This window comes from Sphaerodactylus townsendi, linkage group LG05 (genome assembly GCF_021028975.2).
Source record: "Sphaerodactylus townsendi isolate TG3544 linkage group LG05, MPM_Stown_v2.3, whole genome shotgun sequence".
NCBI classification, from domain to species: Eukaryota; Metazoa; Chordata; class Lepidosauria; order Squamata; family Sphaerodactylidae; genus Sphaerodactylus; species Sphaerodactylus townsendi.
Window position 1 is genome coordinate 76,585,678 of NC_059429.1, and position 23,688 is coordinate 76,609,365.

At 42.5% G+C, this 23,688-nt stretch overlaps 2 protein-coding genes across 3 annotated transcripts in view; both read right to left on the minus strand.

Annotated features, from left to right (window-relative positions):
• Positions 1 to 1,155: 1,155 nt before the first annotated feature.
• Positions 1,156 to 9,842, minus strand: CDC20 (cell division cycle 20). 2 transcript variants are annotated; one of them, XM_048498980.1, is made up of 11 exons: positions 9,753 to 9,842; positions 8,575 to 8,791; positions 6,469 to 6,611; positions 5,848 to 5,944; positions 4,154 to 4,282; positions 3,648 to 3,844; positions 3,118 to 3,212; positions 2,731 to 2,962; positions 2,510 to 2,635; positions 2,080 to 2,197; positions 1,156 to 1,847 (listed from the first exon to the last, which is right to left on the minus strand). In XM_048498980.1, exons 1-11 carry the CDS (start codon positions 9,795 to 9,797, stop codon positions 1,675 to 1,677), a joined length of 1,572 nt encoding a protein of 523 aa, XP_048354937.1. In that variant the 5' UTR covers positions 9,798 to 9,842; the 3' UTR covers positions 1,156 to 1,674. The 2 variants fall into 2 exon arrangements, with proteins under 2 accessions (XP_048354937.1, XP_048354938.1); XM_048498981.1 differs by lacking the exon at positions 9,753 to 9,842 and adding an exon at positions 9,577 to 9,708.
• Positions 9,843 to 11,639: 1,797 nt separating this feature from the next.
• MPL (MPL proto-oncogene, thrombopoietin receptor) overlaps positions 11,640 to 23,688 on the minus strand; it is a 28,326-nt gene continuing 16,277 nt past the window's right edge. The window contains exons 4-8 of the mRNA XM_048496032.1: positions 23,441 to 23,595; positions 23,167 to 23,323; positions 15,225 to 15,312; positions 14,942 to 15,032; positions 11,640 to 13,235 (exon numbers count right to left, since the gene is read on the minus strand). Of these exons, the coding sequence (XP_048351989.1) occupies positions 12,804 to 13,235; positions 14,942 to 15,032; positions 15,225 to 15,312; positions 23,167 to 23,323; positions 23,441 to 23,595 (923 nt within the window). The 3' untranslated portion in view covers positions 11,640 to 12,803. The remainder of the gene's footprint in view (positions 13,236 to 14,941; positions 15,033 to 15,224; positions 15,313 to 23,166; positions 23,324 to 23,440; positions 23,596 to 23,688) is intronic.

The window sequence follows — 23,688 nt, forward strand, 5'->3', positions numbered from 1 at the left end:
GTAGGGTAGTAGGATAGCTGCTCCCACAGGTTTACCCAATTCTGTATATATACACACAAACTAGCTGTATGCACAAATACAGCAGGCGCTAGAAAACGGTTGGTGGGGTAATGGTGCCCACTGATGTGTCACCGGCTCCTTCTTCATCCTCCTCACCATCATACAAGAGTTAATGGTGGCCACTGAGGGGGGAAACCACCTCCTGTCTTTCCTCCCCACTTGGTCCTGTGTCACCGGCTGTCTCCTCCTGCTGGATGTCTGTATCACCAAGCAAGTTAATTGCACAGTTGCAGCTGCCAGCAGTTGCAACCCTCCCATAAGGAGCGGCCTGCACCTGCTCCTCCTCAGGCAACTAGACTATACTGTAATTATTCAGTGGTGGGGGAGAAGGGCGAGTGCATGAGACAGTGAATAATTGCCACATTCCACTGTTTTGTATGTATTGTTTTTTTACCCATTCTGTGTAAGCCCTGCCCCCAAGCCATGTGTGCAGTGGTGACTGGCTGGATGTGAGTTGTTACCACCAAGGCTAGCCTTTTACACAATATGATATTGTGGGACTATTTCTTCTGAAGTCACTGCTTTTGAGACACTAAAGGCTTCCACTAAAAATGAACATAAAGATTAGTTCCAAAATTCCTGTGTGAAATCCTTAAAAGGCACAGTTCAACCAATTCCTTTGCCAAGTTCTCACCAAGATGAAAAAAAAATCATCTTCATTCTAGCAAGCGCTGTTGTAGAACAGTGTCTCTGTAGGCTTTTAAAAAGATCCCGGAACCACATGAAATACATGTCTGTGGGTGTAACTTCCTTACTTAACTCCACCTTTCAATCTCGAAAGAGCACAAGGTATGAAATTGCCCTGTGATACAAGAAGAGTACATATTATATCCAAATTGGGATCTGGAAGAAAAACATGCGTGTCACTATAGAAGTGTATGTAACAGCACAGCATCAGGTGAGATTCCTCCCTCTACCCTGTAGGTCTTTTCTCCAACTGTACACCCATAAGAATTTGTTTTAAATATATTGTTCTGTAAGACTAAAGTGAATCTATCATGCTTCTGTCACATTATAAAAAAGACAAGGGTCATTGGAAAAGATAATAATGGCAGGAAAAGTTGAAGGCAGTAGGAAAAGAGGGAAAGCCCAACATAAGATTGATTGACTTTTATAAAGAGGACACAGCTTTCAATTTGCAGGATCTGAGCAAGGCTGTAAACGAAAGGACATTTTGGAGAACAGATTCATAGGATTGCTGTGAATTGGAAGCAATTTGACGGCATTTAACACACACAAGATAATGGATCTAGAAAAAACTCAAAGCAGTATTACAACATGTTAAAACAAGTCAACAGTAAATCTAGTTTTTGTTTAACCAGCCAAGTATGCAACTCAGCAGACAAATAGAATGCTTCCGATTTATCTTAAGCATCAGACATTACTCAGCACTCTCTGTTTAGGTTTCTATCAGTTTTTTGATTTACTGATGTTTCATGACAGTTGGATAGAAACCCAGTCCCTGCTGATACCTCACAGGAATGCTTATTGTCTTATAATACCTTATTGCTTATTCACCAACATCACTTCTGGAGAAGGAGAGTGAAATTTATTAAATTGTTTAAAAAGTCCTGTACATAAGGCAAATATGGTAGGAGAGGGGTGAGAGGAGACTCAACGAATGCCTTGATGGATGATGCTGCTCTTGGTGTTGCTTTCTTTCTCCTTCTTCCGTGACGCATCCAGCTCAAAGCAGCGCCAAAGTCTCAATGTCTCATCTGCTGCAGCTGATGCTACTGTGGACCCATCTGGGCTCATAGTCAGGCTCAGCACTCTAGCAGTGTGACCTTGGATAGATAGAGAAAACTGCGTATTAGATCCTCTGTGAAGCACAAACTCAGCTTGACAAACTATCTGCACCTCAGTTATCAATATCCCCCCTTTCCATCCGCCACTGTCTTCAGGTGTTCAAAAAGTAGACAATCCTTCCGTGAGGAAGGCAGCTGTCATGCTCCTCAGTCTGGCCTGTAAATCAGATTAACTCCCTGCTGGAGATGTTACTTCTCCTCCCAAACTTACCTTTCAACTCTGTGACTTTGGACATGGTTGGGTATTTCCATAATACAAGCTGGTTCTGAGCAAAACCATGGCCAGACACAAGCTCTTTGTAATTTGTAGACCAAAGTATAGCACACACCTATCAATCAAAAGGTTTTGTTATAGCAGACAAAGAAAATTAAATGTGACTTACTTCTATGTAGCATGCATATTGTTTAGCAAAACACATGTTTAGCAAAACCTACTGTTGAACTCTTTACATCCATTTGTCACATGAAGGTGTTTCTTACCAACTAAGCCAGAGTAATCAAGGTCTGTACTGCTTACTCTGGTAAGACACAAGGTTCTCAGAGACTACCCACCCCTTTTAACTGAAGATAACAGGGACTGACTTGCTTTCTGCATGTACTCTTCCCCCTGACCTATGGCCTCTGTTAAACAAATGCCTTACCTGAGACTGCGCATCCACAGTGTTTAGACAGGCGCCTGAACATACATTCCAGATCCTGATATGCCTGTCACTGGTTCCACCTCCTGTTGCCAGTACATTGGACTGCCATGGACTCCAAGCCACAGCCTAATGAAAAGCAGCACAACAGTTTCTCAGTTGCCCTGTAGTGAGAACTGACCGCAACATGGCACATGTCTCTACACGTATGTCCCTCTGCTTACCTTAACAGCTCCCTGATGTTGTGTAAATGTCTGCACAGGACCAGGTCTCCCATTGTCCCCTTGGGTGTTTGGCCAGATGTTTACCAGGTTGTCATTTCCCCCACTAGCTATGTAACGGCCATCAGGTGCCCACTTAAGTCCACACACTTCTTGTGTGTGGCCAGCCAGTGTTGCTACATGGTGCTCTGCCACACGAACATCATGGTGATGAATGTGTCCAGTCCGTGACCCACTGCCAAAAACAGGACATAGTATCAGTAAGCTTTGTCTATAACCCAGGCAGGCTGAAGTCTAAGTAAACCCACTGCAGCTATCATGTAGAGAAGCCTGCCTACCTGCTTCCCTCTACACTCCTACATACCAAGTAGCACCTTGGACCTCTCTTACCTGGAAAGGATGTAATTGTTCCAACTCAGGGAGCTCACACGGGATGAGTGGCTGATCATATTTCGTAGACGCTTTTTTTGCTGGATGTCCCACAGCTAGGAACACCACAAGCAGAGTTAGTACACCAATTATCTGGTGCTCTAGAACATCACTGCACATCACTCTAAGTTGATAATTGCTCAATGTCTTCAATGTGGGAAAAGCATAAGATGTCCTGTTTGATCTTACCAGAGTACAGGAGAGCAGTTAGGACTAAGATAATTACAGAGGGAACCAATTGAACCATGCGTCTGTGGAAACAAGCACTAAATACATCTACTATATTGCCCACAGTGCTCAAAGGATGTTCAGGAAGCTTTGCCAATTATTACACAAGTACTGGCTGACAATTCTAACACAATGGTATGTCCATGCAAGTTCCTTCCTTGTTCATAATATCTGTACTAATATTGCTTCCTTCACTGCCCAGGGATGTTTACCCATACTTATAGCTAAACACCTCTGAGGAACAGTATATTCCTTTTCCCCACCTGGACCTCTGCATTACTTGTTCCAATTGCAAGGTAATTTCCTTCTTTGATCCAGGACACAGAGGAGATGTAATCATCTGGGTGTTCCATCTGCATGAGCTGAATTATTTCTCGGGACTCATAGTTCCACAGATACACAGTTTTATCCAGAGCCACAGCCAGAAAGTTGAGGGCGCTCCAGTCAATAAGGTTCAGATCTAAATGAAATAACAAGATAAGTGTCAAGGGTGAATTCACTGGGCCCAGCTGGTAGCCTAAAACTCACTACTGCCACTAATTTTCTCTTCTCCCCACCTCAGGAGAAAGACTGAATAGAGCTTAATCTCTCCTCACCCCCCACAATGGCCAAATGCACTATGAGGCTCAACCCTTCCATAGCAAGCCACCACACAGCAAAACTGTAAGACATTTCAAGCCCTGCAGAGAAAACAGGCACTTTTACATGCTCAGAACTGTATGTCAGAAAGTTCACTGTCAAGTGTCCTTTAATGAACGAAGTTGCTTACAGTAATCATTGCGGATGTCTGGGGCATCTAGAATCCGATCTGACATGGAGGCTATGTATCTACCAGTCTTCCGAGTTGAACCTGGTGTGTTCTTCTGGCTATAGAGCACTTTGAGATTGTTCTGGTAACCTAGTTTGGGTTGGGAGAAGGGAGAGAAGCATGTCAGTATGAGCAGTCAATGGTTTCTTAATCATGTCAGTGGCTCCTTTTTCATCACTGCTAATTTCGGCTGCATCGTTTGTCTGAATTGCTAGAAAAAACCTTTTCGTCAAGACCACCACTAGGCTAAGAAACTGAAGAACATAAAGTAGCTACGACAGTCACGTGCCATGATAAGATATCACATATAGACCCACTGTTTGCAATTAAGGCCTCCTTCAATGGGGAATGCACAATCAGTGATGAGCTATGCTGCTGTTCTGAACTAGACATCTGTTATAAACCTTGAGCAAGATACAGAATGGCTTCCGCTTCAGTTGGTGTCTATCAGCCACTCACTTTGTGGTATAAGTGTGCGCAGAATTGTTGGCAAGGAGAGCCAAGATGTACTATTATGCTACTATTACCAGAATACCCAAGGCAAAGCACTGAAGCATATCATAAATTGCCTCAATGGCTGAGTAAGAGAGTAATCAAATGAATGATGCTACTATGGCAAAATTAAAATGAAAGACAGTTAAACACTGCTTGCCTAGGACTAAATCATGTTCGGTTATTGGCAAGGCTCGCGTGTGTGATTTTGCTATGAAGACACAGCTGACTTGTAGGGTTTTTAAGGCAAGAGACGCTGAGAGGTAGTTTGCCATTGCCTGCCTCCTTGTGGGCTGAGAGTTCTGAGAACAGTGACGAGGCTTACCCATCATATTATGATTTACAATTTAAAAAAAACAAGGGCGAGGGGAGTTGACTGTTCTAGTTGTAATGTTTATAATTTCTAAACACCAAAAAAAAAAAAAAGAGCAGCAACACTTTCAAGGGTGGTTCTTGATATTCTGCAATAGCAGTCTTATGAAGTAGACAACAAACAGTACCACTTAAAAAGCAGCAAAGGCACCTTGTACAAGAAGTTGTGTTCTTTCCATGCTGCAGTCAGGCAGAGGCAAGTCAGAAAGACTTACCTACCTGTCACCCAAGAAGGCATCTGTGCTAGCTCCATTCATGTTACAGCAGGCTGGGGGATGTTTCTCACATAAAGTCTGCCTCCCATCTGCACCTTGCACAACCCAGAAGGGATGCTGTTGAAGCAGAAGTACCAACCACTTAACCTCAGCACTTCTGGAGAGGACTGACTTGGTGATGGATGCATGCAGGAAGTCCTTGTTTCAATACAGGGTGTCTCCAACTAGCCTCAGCAGCAGGCATTGGGTAACTGTTCTGTGCCAGGGACTCTGGGCAGCTGCATTCTTTCAGTAGGTAGTTTATGGGTCTGTCTAGAACAGTGGTTCTCAACCTGGGGGTTGAACGACCCTTTTACAGGGTCATCTAAGACCATCAGAAAACGGTCTTTTTATATTTTATATATACTAATTTTATGGTTGGGGGTCACCACAACGTGAGGAACTGTATTAAAGGGTCACGGCATTAGGAAGGTTGAGAACCGCTGGTCTGGAACAATACTAACTCAGTAAGTGACAACTTTATATTCCACCACACATTTTTACTGTTTGTGTCAGATACGTCTTAATGGAGGATACCTTCAGGGGCATTTTGGGGCTTCCCACTCAGACGCAAGATTTTTGCCTCTTCTACATCAAAGCCGTTCAGATTCATTGCCCAGGCCTTCTGATGTTCCTTGAAAGAACAGAAGGAAAAGGGGGGAAAAGATTAAGGGCACCTCCACTGAATACAGAGCTCAGCTGTGAATCTGTATACCTTGAGGCCAAGCAAGTAGAAACAGAATTATAAAGATTTGCTTGAAAGACTGTGACCTCATAACCCAGCATCTCACTAAAATGTGTGACCTCATAGCTCAGCATCTCACTTAAACGTAAGATCATACATAGAATCCAGTGTATTCTAAAGCAGAATTCACATATATTTCCTATAGGACATCTATATTCAAAAGCATTTAGTTAGTGTAAGGTATTATGATAGACTTTTAGCCCAGCATATTTCTCAAGAGAACTTACATAAAAATCTGCATGGTGTGCTTTGAAAGCTAGCACAACTGCCTGCCTGCAAACGCTATATTTACTATTAAAACAAACTGCTTGGCAGTAGTTGGGGAAAGCTTTCAAGACTTGTGTACAGCTAAGCGCTGAAAGAACTTGCTTTCAGTGAGAAGAATTTGAAGATCATGCATATGACCTCCTCACCTTCTTTGTAGGTGTTTCATCAGAGGACTCCTCTTTAGTCAGGAGGAAGTTGGCCACATCCATTTGCATGGCACTGCGATTGGGAATGTACCTGTCCCCTCCAGTTTTGTTTGGAGTGTTCTGTGCTTTGGAGCCAGACTTGCCTGCAGGATAGAAATACACCAAATTATACTCAGTAATGTGAGATACGGTGGAACATAAGCTGAACATGAGCCAGTGTGATGCAGTGGCAAAAAAGGCAAATATAGTATCGGGATGTATCAGCAGAGGCATAACATCCAGATTGCAAGATGTCACAATTCTGCTGGACACTGCCTGGAGTATTGTGTGCAGTTCTAGAGGCCTCACTTCAGAAAGGATGTGGACAGAGAATGGTGATGATGCAGACAACAGCAACCAGGATGATCAGGGCCTGAAGACTGAGCTCTACAAGGAAAGGCTAAGGGACTTGGCAATGTTCGTTCTGGAGAAGAGGAGGTTGAAGAGGGGCATGACTGCTCCAAGTATTTGAAAGGCTCCAAGTATTTGAAAGAAGGATAAGGAGCTGTTCCTGTTGACAGCAGAAGATAGGATTCATGATAATAGCTTTAAATTACGGGCAGAAGTGTGCCAGCTGGATATTAGGAAAAAAAATTACACTAAGAGTTGTCCAGCAGTGGAATTGGGTAGGGAGGTTATGAGGTCCCCCTCACTGGCAGTCTTCAAGCAACTGCTGAGCAAACTCTTGTCAGGGAGGCTTTCAGCTGATCTTGCATTGAGCAGGTGGAGGGTGGACTAGATGGCCTGTATGGCCCCTTCCAATTCTATGATACTATGAGTTTGAGGAAATTTGGATGGCTGAAGGTGGTGAAGCAAATGTCATGGGCAGAGATAATATGAGGGCAGGGGGCCAGACCATGGAATGATTTGATGACAAAGGTTTTGTGTTGGATCTCAAAGCCAAAAAGAAAGCAAGACAGGGATTTAAGGAGGCTCAACAACATGGTCAGAACAATGAGAGGGATGGACACTTTTTGGCAGTGATGAATACCAGCAGGAGGAGGCAGGTCAAGCGCAGCAACATTAAACCAGAGAGGAGGAAGTAGCACTACTCAAGGCAAGAGATCAGGGACATAGGTATAATTTTTATTGGGAGGGTTCGGGGGATGGGGCCATGCCCCCACCTGCCTCTGCCCCAAGCCCTGCCCCGCCCTCAGTGCTTATAAAAGCAGCTCTCTAAGGCCAGAGATGGCAGACTCCACCGCGCCCCCCCCCCCACTGGCTGGGCTCCCAGCCGGCAGCTGGCAGTCCCTTCTGCCCTCCCCTCCAGGCAGAGGCATACCTAGGGAAAATGGAGCACAGTGCAAAATCTGAGTTTTGCACCCCCGCCTCCCATGGGCAGCCACTGTAAATGCTGGAATCCATCCCCAAACAGCATCATTTTCAATGGTGTTTAAATTAGGGAGCCCAGATTCTCCTTTTAAATCCACCTTAAAGGGAGAATCTGGGGTCCCCAGTTAAAACAACATTGAAAGTGATGCTGTTTTGGGGTGGATTCTCCCCCACCCTGAAACAGCATCACTTTCAATGATTAAACCGGGGACAGATTCTCCCTATAAATCCATGCCAAAGGGGGTGGATTTAAAAGGAGAATCTGGGGGAATTTAGGGGGTGCCTGCTGTCAGGGGGACAATTGTTAAGCTAGAAGCACCAAACTTTCAGGGTACCTTTAGGAGACTCTCCTAATGATACCGCCCAGGTTTGGTGAAGTTTGGTTCAGGGGGGTCCAAAGTTATGGACCCTCAAAGGTGTAGCCCCCATCTCCCCTTAGCTCCCATTGGAAACAATGGGGGATGGGGCATCCCCTTTGGGAGTCCATAACTTTGGACCCCCTGAACCAAACCTGGATGGTATCATCAGGAGAGTCTCCCAAAAACCCCATGAAATTTCGGTGCTGTTAGTCTAAAAACTGCATCCCCTGCAGGCCAAAAACTGAAAAACCACTTTAAAATGCAAAAAACCACAAACGGGGGTGGAGCTTCGGACATGTAAAGGGTGTGTGTGTGTGTTAAACCCGGGAAAACAACCCCCTTACCTAAATCCTTGCAAGAGATCACCACAGCTTACCTGGTGTCTTGGAGGGAGTTTTGCTGGTGCTGTGAGACCTGTTAACTGGCTTCATGGGAGAAAGAGTTGTGTCTGGAGAGGGGCCTGTGCTGCCATTGACAGCTTCCTTGGCTTTGCGTTGCCATCGTGCAGGAGGTGCATTGGGTATAGGGGCATCCAGCTTCAACAGGCCATGCAAGTCACTGTCAAATAGGAACTGGGCCATCAGGATGAAGTGCTACAAGGATAGAGAGAGCAATAAGGCCACAAAAATGAGGAATACAATGAGAAATGTGGAGGACAGCAGAGTAGGGTCAGAAATGATTTCTGAATCCCCAGCAATTATTTTGGGGGATGGGTTTGAAGGCCATTCCAAAAAGTTTTTAGATGTACTGAGGAACAGATCTAACTGTGGATTTAGAAACGAAACAGCTGGGGATGTCAGCCTCCAGGTGGGACCTGGGGATTCCCTGGAATACAGCTCATCTCCACCTACAGTCATCAGCTCCCCTGAAAAAAATAGAGGGTGGACTCAATGGGATTATATCTGCTGGAGGTCCCTGTCCTTCCCAGGCTTCATTCCCAAATCTCCAGCAATTTCCCAACTTGAATCTAGCAACTGTACCTTCCCCCTTCTCCACTGGTGACCAGCATGGGGATGGGGGGAACCTGGCAACCTTAGAAACAACTAAAATATATTGAGGAGTGTGTGTCATGTAGATAAAGTTTCTGCCGATGGAAATACACCAGAGAAGACCAGACCTTTCCCCCAACATTTTATTTTCTATACTGGGTGTGTGCGTGTGTGTGTGGGTTAACACACGGTCACTACTCAAGTCAGGTAGCCCCTGGAGTGCTGCCTCTAGGAGAAGTATGACTATTGCTGGATTAGCAACCCCATTAAAGCGTAATTAAGTGTGTAAAGATCATGTCTATTCTTGCCTGGAGACATATTGACTACTGTTCAGGACAGCAATGTACATAACCTAGGGTCGTGCACAATATACACCCCAATTACTTAACTATTTAAAGGCGGGCGATCTACTCAGTAGCCTCCGTATTCTGGGATGCGCTTCAAAACTCCTAAACGAGGCGACCAGCAAAGAGAAGCCCTCCCCGCCCCACGCACAAAAAAGAGAAGAGGGAAAAAGGGGAGGGGGAAATTGGGGAGCATAACCCAGTTCCGAAAAACGTCTTACTGTTTCGGTCGCTCCAGATGAAACTCTTCCGGCTCCTTTCCGCATTCAGGATTTAAACTGGCCACCTCGCTCCACTATTGGCTATTTCGAATGTAACGGTAGGAGCGAGTAAAAGAGACCTCCCCTCTCCCTCCCCTCATTGGCTCGTCTTCAGTTAGAAGGCGTGGCTTAGCATATGTCTGCGTATTCTAGAGGTGGAGCAAAGGCGTGAGCAAAGGAAGCCGGTCATCTGTGTTGTCACAATGGGGAACGTTCGCCGTTTCCGTATCTTTACTCGATCGACGGTGTCGAGCAAAGATTCCAGTCTAAACTTGGATAGGAAATCTCCGAATCCTTTATGTTCCTGTTTGCAGTTAACGGGTTAACTGGCATAGTACTAGTCTAATCTCTGCACTAGGCATTGCTCTACGTGATTCCTGCTCCTTAACAGACCAACTGTGTTTTTTCAGAGCATTTGATTCAAAGGAGCAATCTTTGCAGTTATGGGTGAATTTGTACACTGATCTCCTCTATGTAGTGGCTTTTCGGTTAAGAGAAACAAAATTCACTTGTGAGTAATATTTGCATCAATAAAATTTCCTTCCCACAGGCGCTGCAAGCTGCAGCCAGGGAGACAACAGATCTTTTGCATTTGATTCCTGGGGTAGTGTCTTTACCCCAGCATCTGATAATCCTTTAGATTTCTTGACCCATTTAAATCCCTTTGAGTCCAGTAGAAATCATAGAGAGGCTGTTCAACAGGAAGCACAAATACCTTTTGCCTCTGTCTCCAGCATTTTCTCTAGGGAGCACAGGGTAGCATCTGAACAAGAAGATTCTACTGAACCACTAGGGTTAATAGCAGTTGATAGACAAATACATTTCATAAATCGTGTGTTGTGTAAAATGCTTTTTGTTGTTTGTTATTGGATGACTGTGAGTTGAAGTGTTGAGACTTGAGAGAAATATTTGCTCTGCCCATTGTCTCCAAATCTAGCATGATTTTATATACTTCTGTCACTGGTCACCATTTTTCTACACTAAAATCCCCAAACATTTTAGCTTTTCTTCAGAGAGAGGTACTTGCAGGCTTTGAATCTTTTTTAATGCCTTTGGCTACATGTTATAAAATAATGAAATTACTCTATAGGAAACACATCAGAGCTTCATTCTGGAGCTTCCTGTATCCCATTAAACACAGTTTGGGAACACAATTGTGGCAGCAAATTTCAAGCATAAGATCTAATTTCAGTGTTGTGAGTGCTAGCAGATGCTTTGTGAACCTTGAAGAAGATGGCCAGCACCCATGTTGATGAAACATCTGTATAACTCATTCCTGTAACAAATACTATTGTTTACCTTTTCATTTAAGCCATGGGCTCCACAGGCTTTTTCTAGAGCTTTGAAGTGTGAAGACAGGCTATTTGAACATCAGTGCTACAGTTAATTATTTGGAAATGATATGAGCTTTTCTGCTTTACATTAGATCATTTTTTGACAATATGTTGGAGGCCAGAGCACTCACTGTTTGTTAGACTTAAGCCAACAAGGGTTTCTTAATGTATTTTAAGCATATTATTGGGCCTCCGTGTCTTGATGCATTTTGTTTTCCCAAAATTAAGACACTGGCTCCAGGACAGATCAGATTTTTCTTGGCATATACTAATGTGTAATAAATTCAACCAGTTAAATCTGATTTACCAGCTGCTTTCTGTCCTAGAAGGCAAGGCCACAGTAACATATGCTCTAGATTAGACTGCTGTAACATGTTCTGTATGGGGAGTGCCTTTGAAAAGACTTGGAAACTGCAGCTGGTCTGAAATTATACAGCCAGATTATGGGTGGGAGGGGATTGCAAAAGATGGAATACAAATAAAATATTTAATAAATTGGCAAGACATCCTAATACAATCTATCTACCAAGTCTTTTATTTACTGATCAGCAGCATAAGTTGTAAAGGCAATGTGCAGCGGAAGGATTACTCACAGGAAACATAAGCCCACCTCAATAGAGAAAACGTCTGAGAAATTGGTCCCCCACAAAGCCCTGTATGTTAAAAGTTTCTTCATCCCATCCTGCATACTTTACCACAATCCTCTCAATTTCCTACTTGCTTCTGTACATCATATTTGTTTCCATTCCCACTTTAGCAATATTAATATTCTGCCTAATTCAGTAAACATTTTCTAACAATATTCACAAGGCTATACTCTGTCTCAGGGAAAGGTGGCAGGAAATGTATGAATCAAACCTCTCCATCTTCCTGTGTTGAAGTGCTTGGGGGGTGGGGGGGTCCCCCGATACACTGAGGATTCTTCTAGTTAATATCTGGTTGCATAGCATTGCATGGAATCACAAAGGTTGAACAAAAACCAGATGTCATTGCCTTATGATGTCTCAGGTTTTCTTCCAAATTTCTCTGAATCTGAGCTATTTCAGTTTTGAGCAGAGTGTGTGTTATATTTTGCACACCATTATCACAGTTTGTGGTTGGGAAGTACATTGATGACATATTGATGACATATATAGACACCAGCCAGTCAACCAGCTTCTGGTACATATATAGACACCAGTTTACTCAACCAGCTTCTGGTACAAAACTGTAGAACCAATTTTGGCTGAGCTTAATCCTGGAGATAAAATTGTTCATTTGAACAGACTGCAACAGTATATTTAATTTGAAGACAATAAAGCTTAATTGCTCAAATAATGCTGCATTTGTATGCAGCTACATGCTAGTGTCCAATGGTGAGGCAAGAAATGCCATTGATTCCTCAGCAGGAGAGGCAATTGTAGATACTGCAGTTTAAAATGAGATCAAAATGGAGCTGTGAAATCTACAATTCCTGCATGGTTGCTCATCCCAACTGTCAGGATTAAGCAATCCACTTCCCAGTCTTCTTTTTTGTATTCTTGTATGACATATCCACTGGATGATACTGCCTTTTAGACATTTTCTAGTTTTAGGCAAATCCATTGCTGTCAGGCCCTAGCCCAGTATTTCTATTAATTTATAGCAACATCCACAGTACTTAATCCTCTCTCTTTGGGCTAAGCTTTGATGAGCATGCTCAGCCCATCAGCAAGTAAGTCTGGTTTGAGATATGGGTGGGAGATGCAGACTGTTCCTCAGAAACCTCTATGCTTTTTTCCTCCTTTACTTCAAAGGCAGAAAGTGGTAAATGGCACAAGGTTAAAGAATTAAGGTGGACCTTAGCCTTTGAAGTAGTGGATAAGCCGTGTTCCAAGGGAATGGGGAAGGTGTCAGACCCATCATCTGTGCCATCAAAGTATTCATTTTCCTGACTGCTCCCTTGGGTATTGCTGGGACTCAGCACCATGTAGTGCTGGTAAGAAGAAAGCTGGTTATCCCATTCTGTCTGCTCTGTTGTGTCTGAAAGAGAGCCACAGCTTTGTACATCCAGGGGCATCTCAGTCAGGACTTCCAGTGGGCAAGTCAAAGGTGTGTTCTCCTGAGTCTTGTTGCAGAAGAAAGCATTCACCTGGAAGGAAGAAGGCTGCAGTATCAAGATCACAGAAATGCCAAAGGTCTGATTAGAAAAGATTCCCAAGTAATAAGGAGAGGACTTTTTGGAATTTGGATTAAAACATGCACAAGACTAAGTCCCCCATTCTCACCTTTAAAATCTCCTATGGAAGCATATTATGACAGATGAGAAAGAATAACAATAACATAATTTATAAAGAATTGATTAATTTTCAGGGGAAAATTAAGTTATGGCAAGAAATAAAGGATGAAGCAAAGAAAATACAATTACTGACATGATTCCAATTAATTTCAAGGCTTAGAAAGGAATTAAAATCAGAGGGAGGAATATTAAGATACATGACAGAGTTTGAAAAACAGCTTATATCACAAAAACAACATCTGGGAAGGATATGTAAGATCCTGCTTAAATATGATATTGAAATAGAATAAGTGAAAGACTATGAGGTGAAATGGATGCAAAACTTTCAAGAAGAGATCTCTTTCCAACAATGGGAGCTATTATGGTTCAAAAACATCAAATTTACTACTGGCCAAATGTTAAAAGAGAATTGGTAAATATATATATATAAATATACCATATATATATGGTATGGCACTAAAAGATATCACGAAGATGAGTAAAAACTTCAACAGTCTCTGTTGGCAATGTCAAAAAGAAGTTGGATCATTTTTTCATATGTGGTGGGCTTGTTAAAAAGTCAAAAAGGAATGGTTAGATCAGTGGTTCTCAACCTTTTTAATGTCACGACCCTTTAATACAGTTCCTTATGTTGTGGTGACCCCCAACCCTAACATTTATCCATTTTACAGATGGAGAACACTGATGCAGAGAGTCTTAGGCAACCCCTGTAAAAGGGGTTGAGAACCACTGGGTTAGATGTACATGCAAAAATGCAAAAAAGATTGAAGATCAAATTTTCATTTGCTGCTAAGACCATGCTATTAGGTATTCTTCCTAAGAAGTTTCCAAAGAAATTTAAAGAACTGTGTTTGTATTTGCTAATGACAGACACAGTAACAGTGGCTATCAGTTGGAAAGCCAAAAAATGTCCAAGCACAGAAATTTGGGAGGAAAAAGTAAGAGAGTGTGCTACCATAGCTAAACTAAATAGCCCGTCAAAACATGAGTTTGATGAGAAGTGGGAATGTGTTTTTTATATGTTGCTGAATCCCCCCTGGGATCCGCATGAATACTACTTTGATACATTACAACTTCCTAGGCCTCTGGGTGAGGCTTGAATTGTAATGAAGGCTAACAACCAGCTAAAGAACTAGCAGCTGTGAAATCAACCAATAATGATACCAGTGGAGGTTAAAATTAGATTAAGATAAACTAGATTAATATCTTAGTATGTTATTAATATGTTAGTAGTTAAGGTTATAAGTAATTGTTTATTTGATATATGCCAGTGCATGTTATTTGAATATCACGTTTGTATCACATTCATATTTCATTAAACATTAAACATTTTATTGTTATTTTGTTTGTTATATGGTATGATGTTTTTTCTATAATTTTCTACTTTTGTGCATGTTTTTATATGGACACAGATTAGTTTTGTGTGTTTTTTTAAAAGAAACACCGAAATCCCTCTCCGCTCCAGAATACATGCTGTTTGTCTATCTTCTAGGTTCTAGTCCAACATTCTAACCACTATACCACATTCCTGGCTTTTGTATAGAAGAGAAAGACCTCACCTGCTGATGCTGCTTGCTGTTGTCCTCAAGAAATCCATCCAGGACATGCTGAAGGTCTGGGATGGGTGGCCAGAGCTTTTGTTTCACGCTGCTTCAATTAAAACAGTGTAAACTCAGATTAAGTAGACTGATCTCACTGAACGTTGCTTTATAGGCTTTTCTCCCTAACAAACTTGTCTTGATCACAAAGTATCACCCCCTCTTTGTGAAATTTCCCAAGCAACACACTCAGTTTTAAGTAGCGGAGTTGAGCTTTGCATTAGTAAGACTGGGGGTCAGTTACCTGTATGTGGAAAAGCAGGTGCAGCCCAGGCCCAGCACAAGTCCAGCACAGAACAACAGTGTGATGGCCACACTCAAGGCAGTTGACCCTAAGGCAGAAATGAATGAGGCACTGAAAGAGTTATGCCAGATCTTTACTAAACATCTGTCCCTCTAGAGCAGGGGTAGGGAACCTGCGGCTCTCCAGATGTTCAGGAACTACAATTCCCATCAGCCCCTACCAGCATGGCCAATTGGCCATCTAGCCTTGCCTAGATTTCTTGTCAATTACAAGCTGCCAACATTTTCAATCTGTTCTATTCACTCACCTGATCCAGGTGGGATTTCAATGCATTCAGTACTTGACCAGGCACTCCAAACTCCCTGGTACTTCTGTCCATCTGGCTGAGTACGCAGCTGTAGGCAGTAATGACCACCAGTGACCAGATCCAGAATTTCACAAGTTGTTGAATACTGCACATGCAACACCTGCACAGAGAATGTCTTCATCAAGTGTGCTGTGTTTTCTAGATTCCTGGATTCACAATAGGAACTTAGGCCAAGCTTTGTTATTATGATAGCTAGATTAGCCTTCTGAAGTGACTTTGTTCTGGGTGAGTAATAAGACTGACAGAAAGCCATTACAAAGTATTTTTGTCAGCAAAAATTTGGTTTAATTTTGCTCTCTTCCACTTCCTCCCAGCTAGTTCCTGAACCACCCAATGTACATTCACAAACAATAACCTACAGTTGTTTAAGCTGTAAAGTTGGTATCATCCCCATATTGCAGATATGAAGGCAAGAGATAATGCTTTGCCCAAGACGATCTTATGAGTTCACAGTGGGACAAGAGACTGAAGCAAGGCCTTTCCAAATTCCACACAACCATTAAAGTAGGTCAGTTTTCTAGATCATCAGGGTCTCACCAGATCATGCAACAGGTATGTGTGTGTGCTCAAATTGGTTTTGAACCAAGGCCAACCAGCAAGCTAAAAAACAGTAGAGTCTCACAAGATTATTTATCTCAAATGAACAATCTCTGATGCATATACATTCAAGAATAAAACTTTACAGAGCTGAAAGCAAGCAACCTTGACTTTGTCCTCATTTCATCCCAAGATAAATCTTCACACAAAATAGATGGGAATAATTCATGGTTCCATAGGGGACTACAGAGAAATTTGTTAGAAAGTTGACTATGAAGAATGATTGAACACTCTGGATTATTTGTAGAAACAGGGATTATGTCTAGAACCATAGCAAGAAAGTCAATATTCCTTTAGTCTTAGCGCCCCACCCCTGCTGGCCTAAGTTAGTAGGTTGTTGTTGACTCATGTAAGTTGACAATTTTGAAAACTCTAAGGATTTACCTTCACCACAAACTGATATTAGAAAATGCTTTATTGGTCAATGTGTATTAAATATGAGGTGCAATTGTGTACTGGATGAGTTTCCATTTGTTGTACAGCTGTTCAGAAGACCTGCTACAAAAGATAACTTTTCTGTGATACAGCTAAATCAGAATTCTCAGGTTCTGGAGGAGCCTGGCAGGGGATGATGGGAACTGTAGTCCATAACATCTGGAGGGCCGCGAGTTTGACACCTGTGATCTAAGGAGAGCTGCAGCAGAATAATGACTGAACATCAATGACCTTGAGGAGTGCCCTGGGGAATCAAAGGTTACCACTGGAAAAATAAAGTTTTGTCTGTGTAGGAGAGAGGGTAGGATCAAGCTAGTAGGTGAACATCCTGGCATCTAACTACCTGCTGTTGCAGAAAAGCTGGGTTAGAACCTTGCAGCTACTCTTACCAAGTCATCTGTTCAAAAGTCAGCACTGACTTGATGCGAGCTATCTGGTCTCCAGATCTTACTCAATTAACCTCTTGAGATGGGTTGAAGGATTACATGGGATTGATGGATCATTTTCATGGCCTGCCTTCTTTTTATTGGTTCAGTCTTGCATGCCTCAAGGGACATATACACATAATGTTTCAGGGATTAGTGCAACTCCCTACAATACAATCCTCCATCCTTCACCATGAGCTAGTCTCCCACCCATCCATACAGCTGATGCTTCTGACAGTGAGTATGGAGTAGAGTTCCTGCCACTAATATATTGTTGCTTGGGAAGGAAAATATGCTCCCCTAATGGTTTCATTTGTGTTTTAGAGTGCTAAGAGATGGAAGCAGAGGTAGGAGCTTGATGAATTAATGTTCCATAATGTTTTCTCATGTACCCCTCTTATACCAAAATATTACCTTCCACTTCAGGGTGTCTTGTACAGCATACCGAATCTGATATACCATGTGCTCAGCTAATGTCTCCAGTGGCGTGATCCACTCCAGCTTTATTTTCCCTTTTCCCACACTAGGTTGCAGGATCCTTGGTGGGGTAGTGAGCACTATAATCAGAAGGAGAGGTATATTTGTCAAAGCAGCTTAGCTTGATTTGATAGCAAAGCCCCATGTTGTGCAAACGGTAGCAGGTGCTTGCATTTCTAATGCTAGACACATCCAGGGCCATTTTAAGTCCTGCTAAGAAATACAATCTGACAGCACCCATGGAAATATGGTCTAGAAATGTGAGAGATGCCTACCCACTTGGTGCAAGTCAAATGGCTCTTTGAAGTAATTTTCCTCTTCTGGGGGCTGTTTCTGTGTGACAGTTACCAGAACAGAGATGTAACTGCTGCTATTGCTTGGCTGGAAGGTGCAGATGTGGAAACTAGGATAATGTGGCTTAATTATCTCTTCTTCCTCCTCACATTTATGCCAGGCTTGTGTTCTAAAAAAATCAGGTAAAGAAGCAGACAGTATATAAATAGATTCTCATTCTGCTGAGTTTGCTCCCAGACCTGTTTGAAATTGTCCTTTTTAAAAGAATTCCATTGGATCACACAGAGCATCAGGGTTTGTTGGATCATCTGCATTCTCAGCCTTGACCACCAAGGGCTCCAGTAATCTTGCTTTCTAAACCATGGCAGTTTGACAGTGTGTCTGTTATAAATAAAGGAGCTGATAGGATGGCAGTGGAGGTGCAGAGATATGTCACTTTAATAAAGGAAATGGGCAGATAACATTTTCATGGCCCAAATAACGACTGCTGATAATTGCTTTGAGGTCAAACTAATATTAAAGGGACAGCTAGAGCAACCATTTTAAAAGTTAGCAACTCTAGCTGATAGTGGACCTGGACAATAAGTTGGGAAGAGAACATGGAAAAATTTCAAGTGTTTACCAACAAATCGTAAAAGGAACAGGTGTTTTGTGGGCATCAGAAGCCCTGGTTTGGGGAAGTTCAAAGGGGGAAAGGTAACATTTTTCAAAGGAGGCAGGCTACCTTGTTTGTACCAAGCAAAGTTTATCTCTAAAAAGTCTTCCACAAAGCTAATTCAAGCTATGTGAATTCTAGACACGTGAGAAGATGTAAGGTAAAATGACACTGGATACTGTATTTGGAGGGGTGGGGTGATAAGGTTCAAGTAATTAACTGATCTATCACATTTTTATCCTGCCATCATGAGAATGCCCTCTTCCATGGGAGTGGGATGGGAGAGGTCATATGACCTGTCCCTCATTTCATTTTCATGGTAATCATCTGGAGTAGGTTAAACTAAGATATTATAATTGGCTTTATGGGTGACTGGACATTTGGACGAATATATTTCTGTCCTAGTATAACACTCTGCATTACACATAGTGGAATACTAAGTTGGTTAGCATGGCACTAGTATAAGTGCCATGAACAGCCATCCTGTCCTTCTGTCACCTTGTGCTGCTGCTGTTGTCCTCTGCCCAGTACAGGACACTGTGAGAGGTTCCAGGCTCTGTGGGCTTCCAGTCCCACTGGCAGTGTAGTTGGAGCAAGTCAGGAGTAAAGCAGAGCAGGCTAATTTCTCCTAGCCAGAAGAGAAAGAAGAATGAAGAGAGACATAGTAGTTTCTTGAAGCATTATGCACAATGTAGCTCAAACAAACGTTTCAGCTATATTTTGGCATCTATTTTCCTTGGCAAGGCCTGTTCATCACACAGTGGACAGTACCTGACTCAAGGTACTAAACTTTGACTTTCCTCTGGTCAGCCCCAACAGTGCCTCAACTGCTTTCCCAAAATGGAGACTTGATCTTCCCACCTTATCTACTAACCCATCACTCCCTACTGCCTCTGAAAGATCTTATTTCTCTGTGTTAGTTTGTAACAGCATATATAAGACACAAGATGCATTCATCACTCTCAAAGGCTTTCATGGCTGGAATTAACTGGCTGTTGTGGGTTTAGTGGGCTGTGCAGCTGGAATCTGATAGTTTTTGTTCCTAACGTTTCATCCTCATCTATGGATGACATCTTCAGAGACATGTCATATTAAGATGTCTTTTTCTTTGTGGCACCGAGTGGAGTGATTGTGTGGTGAAGTATATGTTTTGTCTGCCTCACAAGTGGTGGGGGAGGGGAGGCACATTTGCATGTGTCCAGGTGAAGTTCATTTGCAGTTGCATTAGCATGTGTCTGGGTGGAGTTCATTTTCAGTTGCATTTGAATGTCTCTGGTTTTTGATTTTGGTGTTTCTCAGTACCTATAGCCAGGTTTTGTTGATTAGCAGACTCGCTTCCATTTTGTTGAAACTGCCCAGGTGTTTGTGAATTTCAAACACTTTCCTGCTTAGTTTGACATAGCAGCTGTAGGAGTTGTCAAATAATTTTTGTATCTTCAAATAAGATCCAATGTCTGACTTGGTTATCTTTAGAGCATGTTCAGTTGCTGCTGATTTCCCAGGCCGGATTAGTAGGCAATGCCTTTCACGTTCTTTAACTGCTGTCAGAATTCTGAATTTTGTAGTCCCTATATATACTTGTCCACAGCTACATAGTATGCAGTAGATTCCTGTGGAGATAATAGGGAGTGTCTCTCTTGTCCTGTGCTGTCTATAGCATTTGTTGTATTTTTCTGGTGGACCAGAAGACTGCTTGAATGTTATGTTTTCCCATAAGTTTTTCCATTTGATTGGTGATTCCCTTGATATACAGAAGAAATACCTTCATTGCATGGTACTGATTTTCCTCAGTCCTGCATTTTTCTCTTGGTTTTATAGTTCTTATTTCTGTTGTGGAGTAGCCATTTGCTTGCAGAGCCCAGTGTAGGGAGTTCAGTTCATCGGTGAGAAGGTGAGGTTCACAGATCCATTTTGGATGTGAGGTTCACAGATCCATCCACAAGTCTACCAGAGTTTCGATTATGCTCTCTTTTTTTGTCATGGGTAGTGATTGGAGTGTTTGCGTAGATATTGGTCAGTATGGGTCAGTTTTCTGTAGACTCTGTGGCTTAATTCTTGGTTTGTTTTGTGAATGACTATGACAACCAGAAATGGAAATTTCCCCTCGTTTAAGTTTTAACATTCCAGTGATAAGTGCTAGGATACTGACAAGGAACATGGGTATCTCTCCCTTGGGAGTACTTGCTTTCAGAGTATCTTGTATTCCAAAACTGCTTTTTAAGGATCTCTTAACGGTTTTAAAATAAATGTTACTGGGTCAAATAAATGTCCATGAAACTAAAAATACAGATTACAGTGGCAGGCAGGTCTTGCACAGGATAACAATGAACAAGCAATGAATAATATACTGTGGAGCCTATCATCTTCTTTTGTTATTCTAGTTAATATTTTGCAAGAGAAAATTTTAATATTTTGCAAGAGTCTACACAATCATTTTAATTAAAAGCAATTACAGTGTTGATCTTCTATGAATTTATCTAGCAGCCTTTTGAAACCAGGCACATTACCCAATAAACCATTGCTAATGTAGTTTATCAAACACTGTGGCAATCCTTTTTGAATATGTATGTTGTTTGTTGTAAGCTAATTTAATTACATGACCTCTAGTTTTAGGATCAGTTCATTTTGTCAGTGCCCCGTTTGATCATCTATGGTAGCGTGTGACCCCAGCAAAACAAAAACAACCCGCCTCAAAACAGTACCGTATTTTGAAACAGCCACACAGTCATGAAATCATATTGTGGGGTGATGGAAGGACACTATATGGCAGCTTTGTCTTTCAAACTCCATCAGATTAAAGCTGAGGTTCTTGGTGGGTGTTTGTGTGCAGAGTGATGATACAGGCTCTAAGACAAGGGCTCTAAGATAACATGGGCTGCTTCTACAGGAGGAATTTGTCCTGTGTAGCCAGCTGGATGTCCCTGCTTTTGTGGGGAGCTTCCACACATTGTCATGCTTATTCCAAGTACAAGGCATATGATGACTCCTGTACTTTTCCCCTTCGAGCCGGATTTTGAAAAGTCCTTTGATCTGGCTGAAAGGGGAAACTGGGATGGCTTTGAGCAGAATGTTGGGTACTCTGGGCCAAACTACACACTCAGGTTATTTAACAAGTTTGGCCCTGGTTCCTTCAACCCAACTTGTGTTTCCCACAGCAGCTGTGGGGAATGGCTTTTAAAACACAAAGGAGAGCCCAAATAGCCTTGGAATTCCACTGCAGGAGAGGAAGGGCCTTGCCTCCCTCCAGCAGTTTTCCCACACAGAAATAGTGCCGGTCAACGTGGAGTAGTTGTTGGAGTCTGTTGTTTTGGTCCTCTACCAGCAGACAGTTTGGAGAAGGGGTGGGAATTAAGCACAACCTTCAAAATGTCCAATTTTTGAATCACGCCCCAAACCTTTAATTGTTTTTCTCCCCCTGATCTGTGGTGCTTTGTGTGCCAGAATTCAGCTGGGAAGGGGAAGGGGGGGGTATTTAGGAACAGGGAGGACATGCGGTTGTTGTCTCTTCAGCACTTCTGCACTGAGACAATGCATTGCAAGTGGAAGAGGCATGGAAAGCAGCACAGCAGCACAGGGCATGTGTTTCAGCCCACTTCCATCCACTCACTGCTGCTTCTATAGCGGAGGTGGAAGGAGAGGAGCAGTCTGGATTTATACCCTGCCTTTCTCTCCTGTAAGGAGATTCAAGGTGTCTTATGAACTCCTTTCCCTTCCTCTCCCCACAACAGGTGCTTTGTTTTTATTTTTTATATTTACATGGGCATGAGCTGTGGATGTGCATCTTCTACTCTATTAAAAGTATTTTAGCTGCTGCTGGTGTTTTCATTTTAAACCTTCTTCTGAAGAAATCTTTCATGACTAAACTTTTTTCAAGGTACATGCAATTTTACGTTTGTCAAATCATACATTTCCTTAGCAGGCTATCTCCAACAAGTTATATCAGTATATAAGGCTGCCATCATGTCATATTCTGTAGTGCTGTTCTGGAAATTCTGGCTCTCTGTGCCCTTACGTGGAGAGGGAGGGCAGGTGGTGACCAGAGATGGGACTTTTTCACTGGTGGCACCGTGCTCCTTGAAGCTTCCCTGGTGCCAGCTGTACTATCTTTTAGGCAGCAGGCTAACATATTCCTTTATGCCCAGGGTTGTGATCAGGAGTTGATATTTAACTTGTTTTTATAGTCTGTTGTAGCCTGTTTGATGAGACCCTTTGCTGTTGCTAAGTGTATTGTGGTGTGTTTATACTCTGACTGTAGTTATTAATATTGTAGCAATAGTTTCATTAACTTTAATTAATTCTGTTTGGTGTTGATATCATGCTTTAGCTGTAAGCTGCCTCAAGAGAGTTTCTTAGAGAGGTGGCATAGAAATAAAATTAATATAAGGGGAAATATGTATGTAGCAAAATATGTTTTCTAATGCAGTGTGTGGGTTTCATGCCTTTTCAGCGTAGAAACATCTTAACATGAACAGTGGCTTTTAGCTTTAATTTGTTTTAACCTCTCCTTGCCTGGTTGTGGGACTTTGCTACCATGGCTACACCAAATGTAGCAGCAACTTTTGTAGCCCTGACATAAAAGTGCTGGCATGTTTTATTGCTCTCATCTTGTTTTTAAAAAAATCTAGGGCATGTTCACGCTGCATCCTATTTGAGGTCCCTATCTAATTGCTTCCCAGCCAGTATCACACTCACCAGGGAGATGGGCTGTCTCTGCTAATACTGATGGAGACCAGGGGCCCCAGAGCCCATCAAGAGACAGGCCATCTGGTTTAGTGCGGATTTGGATGTGGTACTGCTGCCCAGGTAGCAGATCGCTGAGGCGGCATGTGTGGCTGTTCCTCACTTCAAGCTGTAAGAGACAGAGCCAAGCAGGAGTAAGAATGGACAAGAGCAGTACAAAGCCTGACTTTTGCCAGATCCCCTGCAGGTCTAGAGCTGCAATCACACTTCCCTACAGAAGCCATACCCTGGAAGAGGGCTGCCCAGAGTCTTCAACACCATAAAGAACCTCATAGGACAAGAATTCCGCATAGCTGAGGGGTGGGGGATCCCACATCACATGCAACTGTCTTGCCACCCTTGGCCATTCAGCTCTTATATTCTCTGGTGGAGAAATAAGACCTACAAACAAAGGAGATAAAAATCAAAATTCTTTCTGTTCCTGTTTGCTGGCAGTGAATGATGAGGGAGGGGTCACTGAAAGGGAAGTGTCCT

Excerpts from the sequence above, each read along its gene's own strand:
- CDC20 (XM_048498980.1), bottom strand. The coding sequence starts at position 9,797 with ATGCGGAAAGGAGCCGGAAGAGTTTCATCTGGAGCGACCGAAACA. Across the intron at positions 2,963-3,117 it reads AACAATTACATCCTTTCCAG|TGGGTCACGGACTGGACACA; the intron begins GTAAGAGAGGTC and ends TGTTTTTGGCAG. Across the intron at positions 2,636-2,730 it reads AACATCAGGGAGCTGTTAAG|GCTGTGGCTTGGAGTCCATG; the intron begins GTAAGCAGAGGG and ends GCTTTTCATTAG.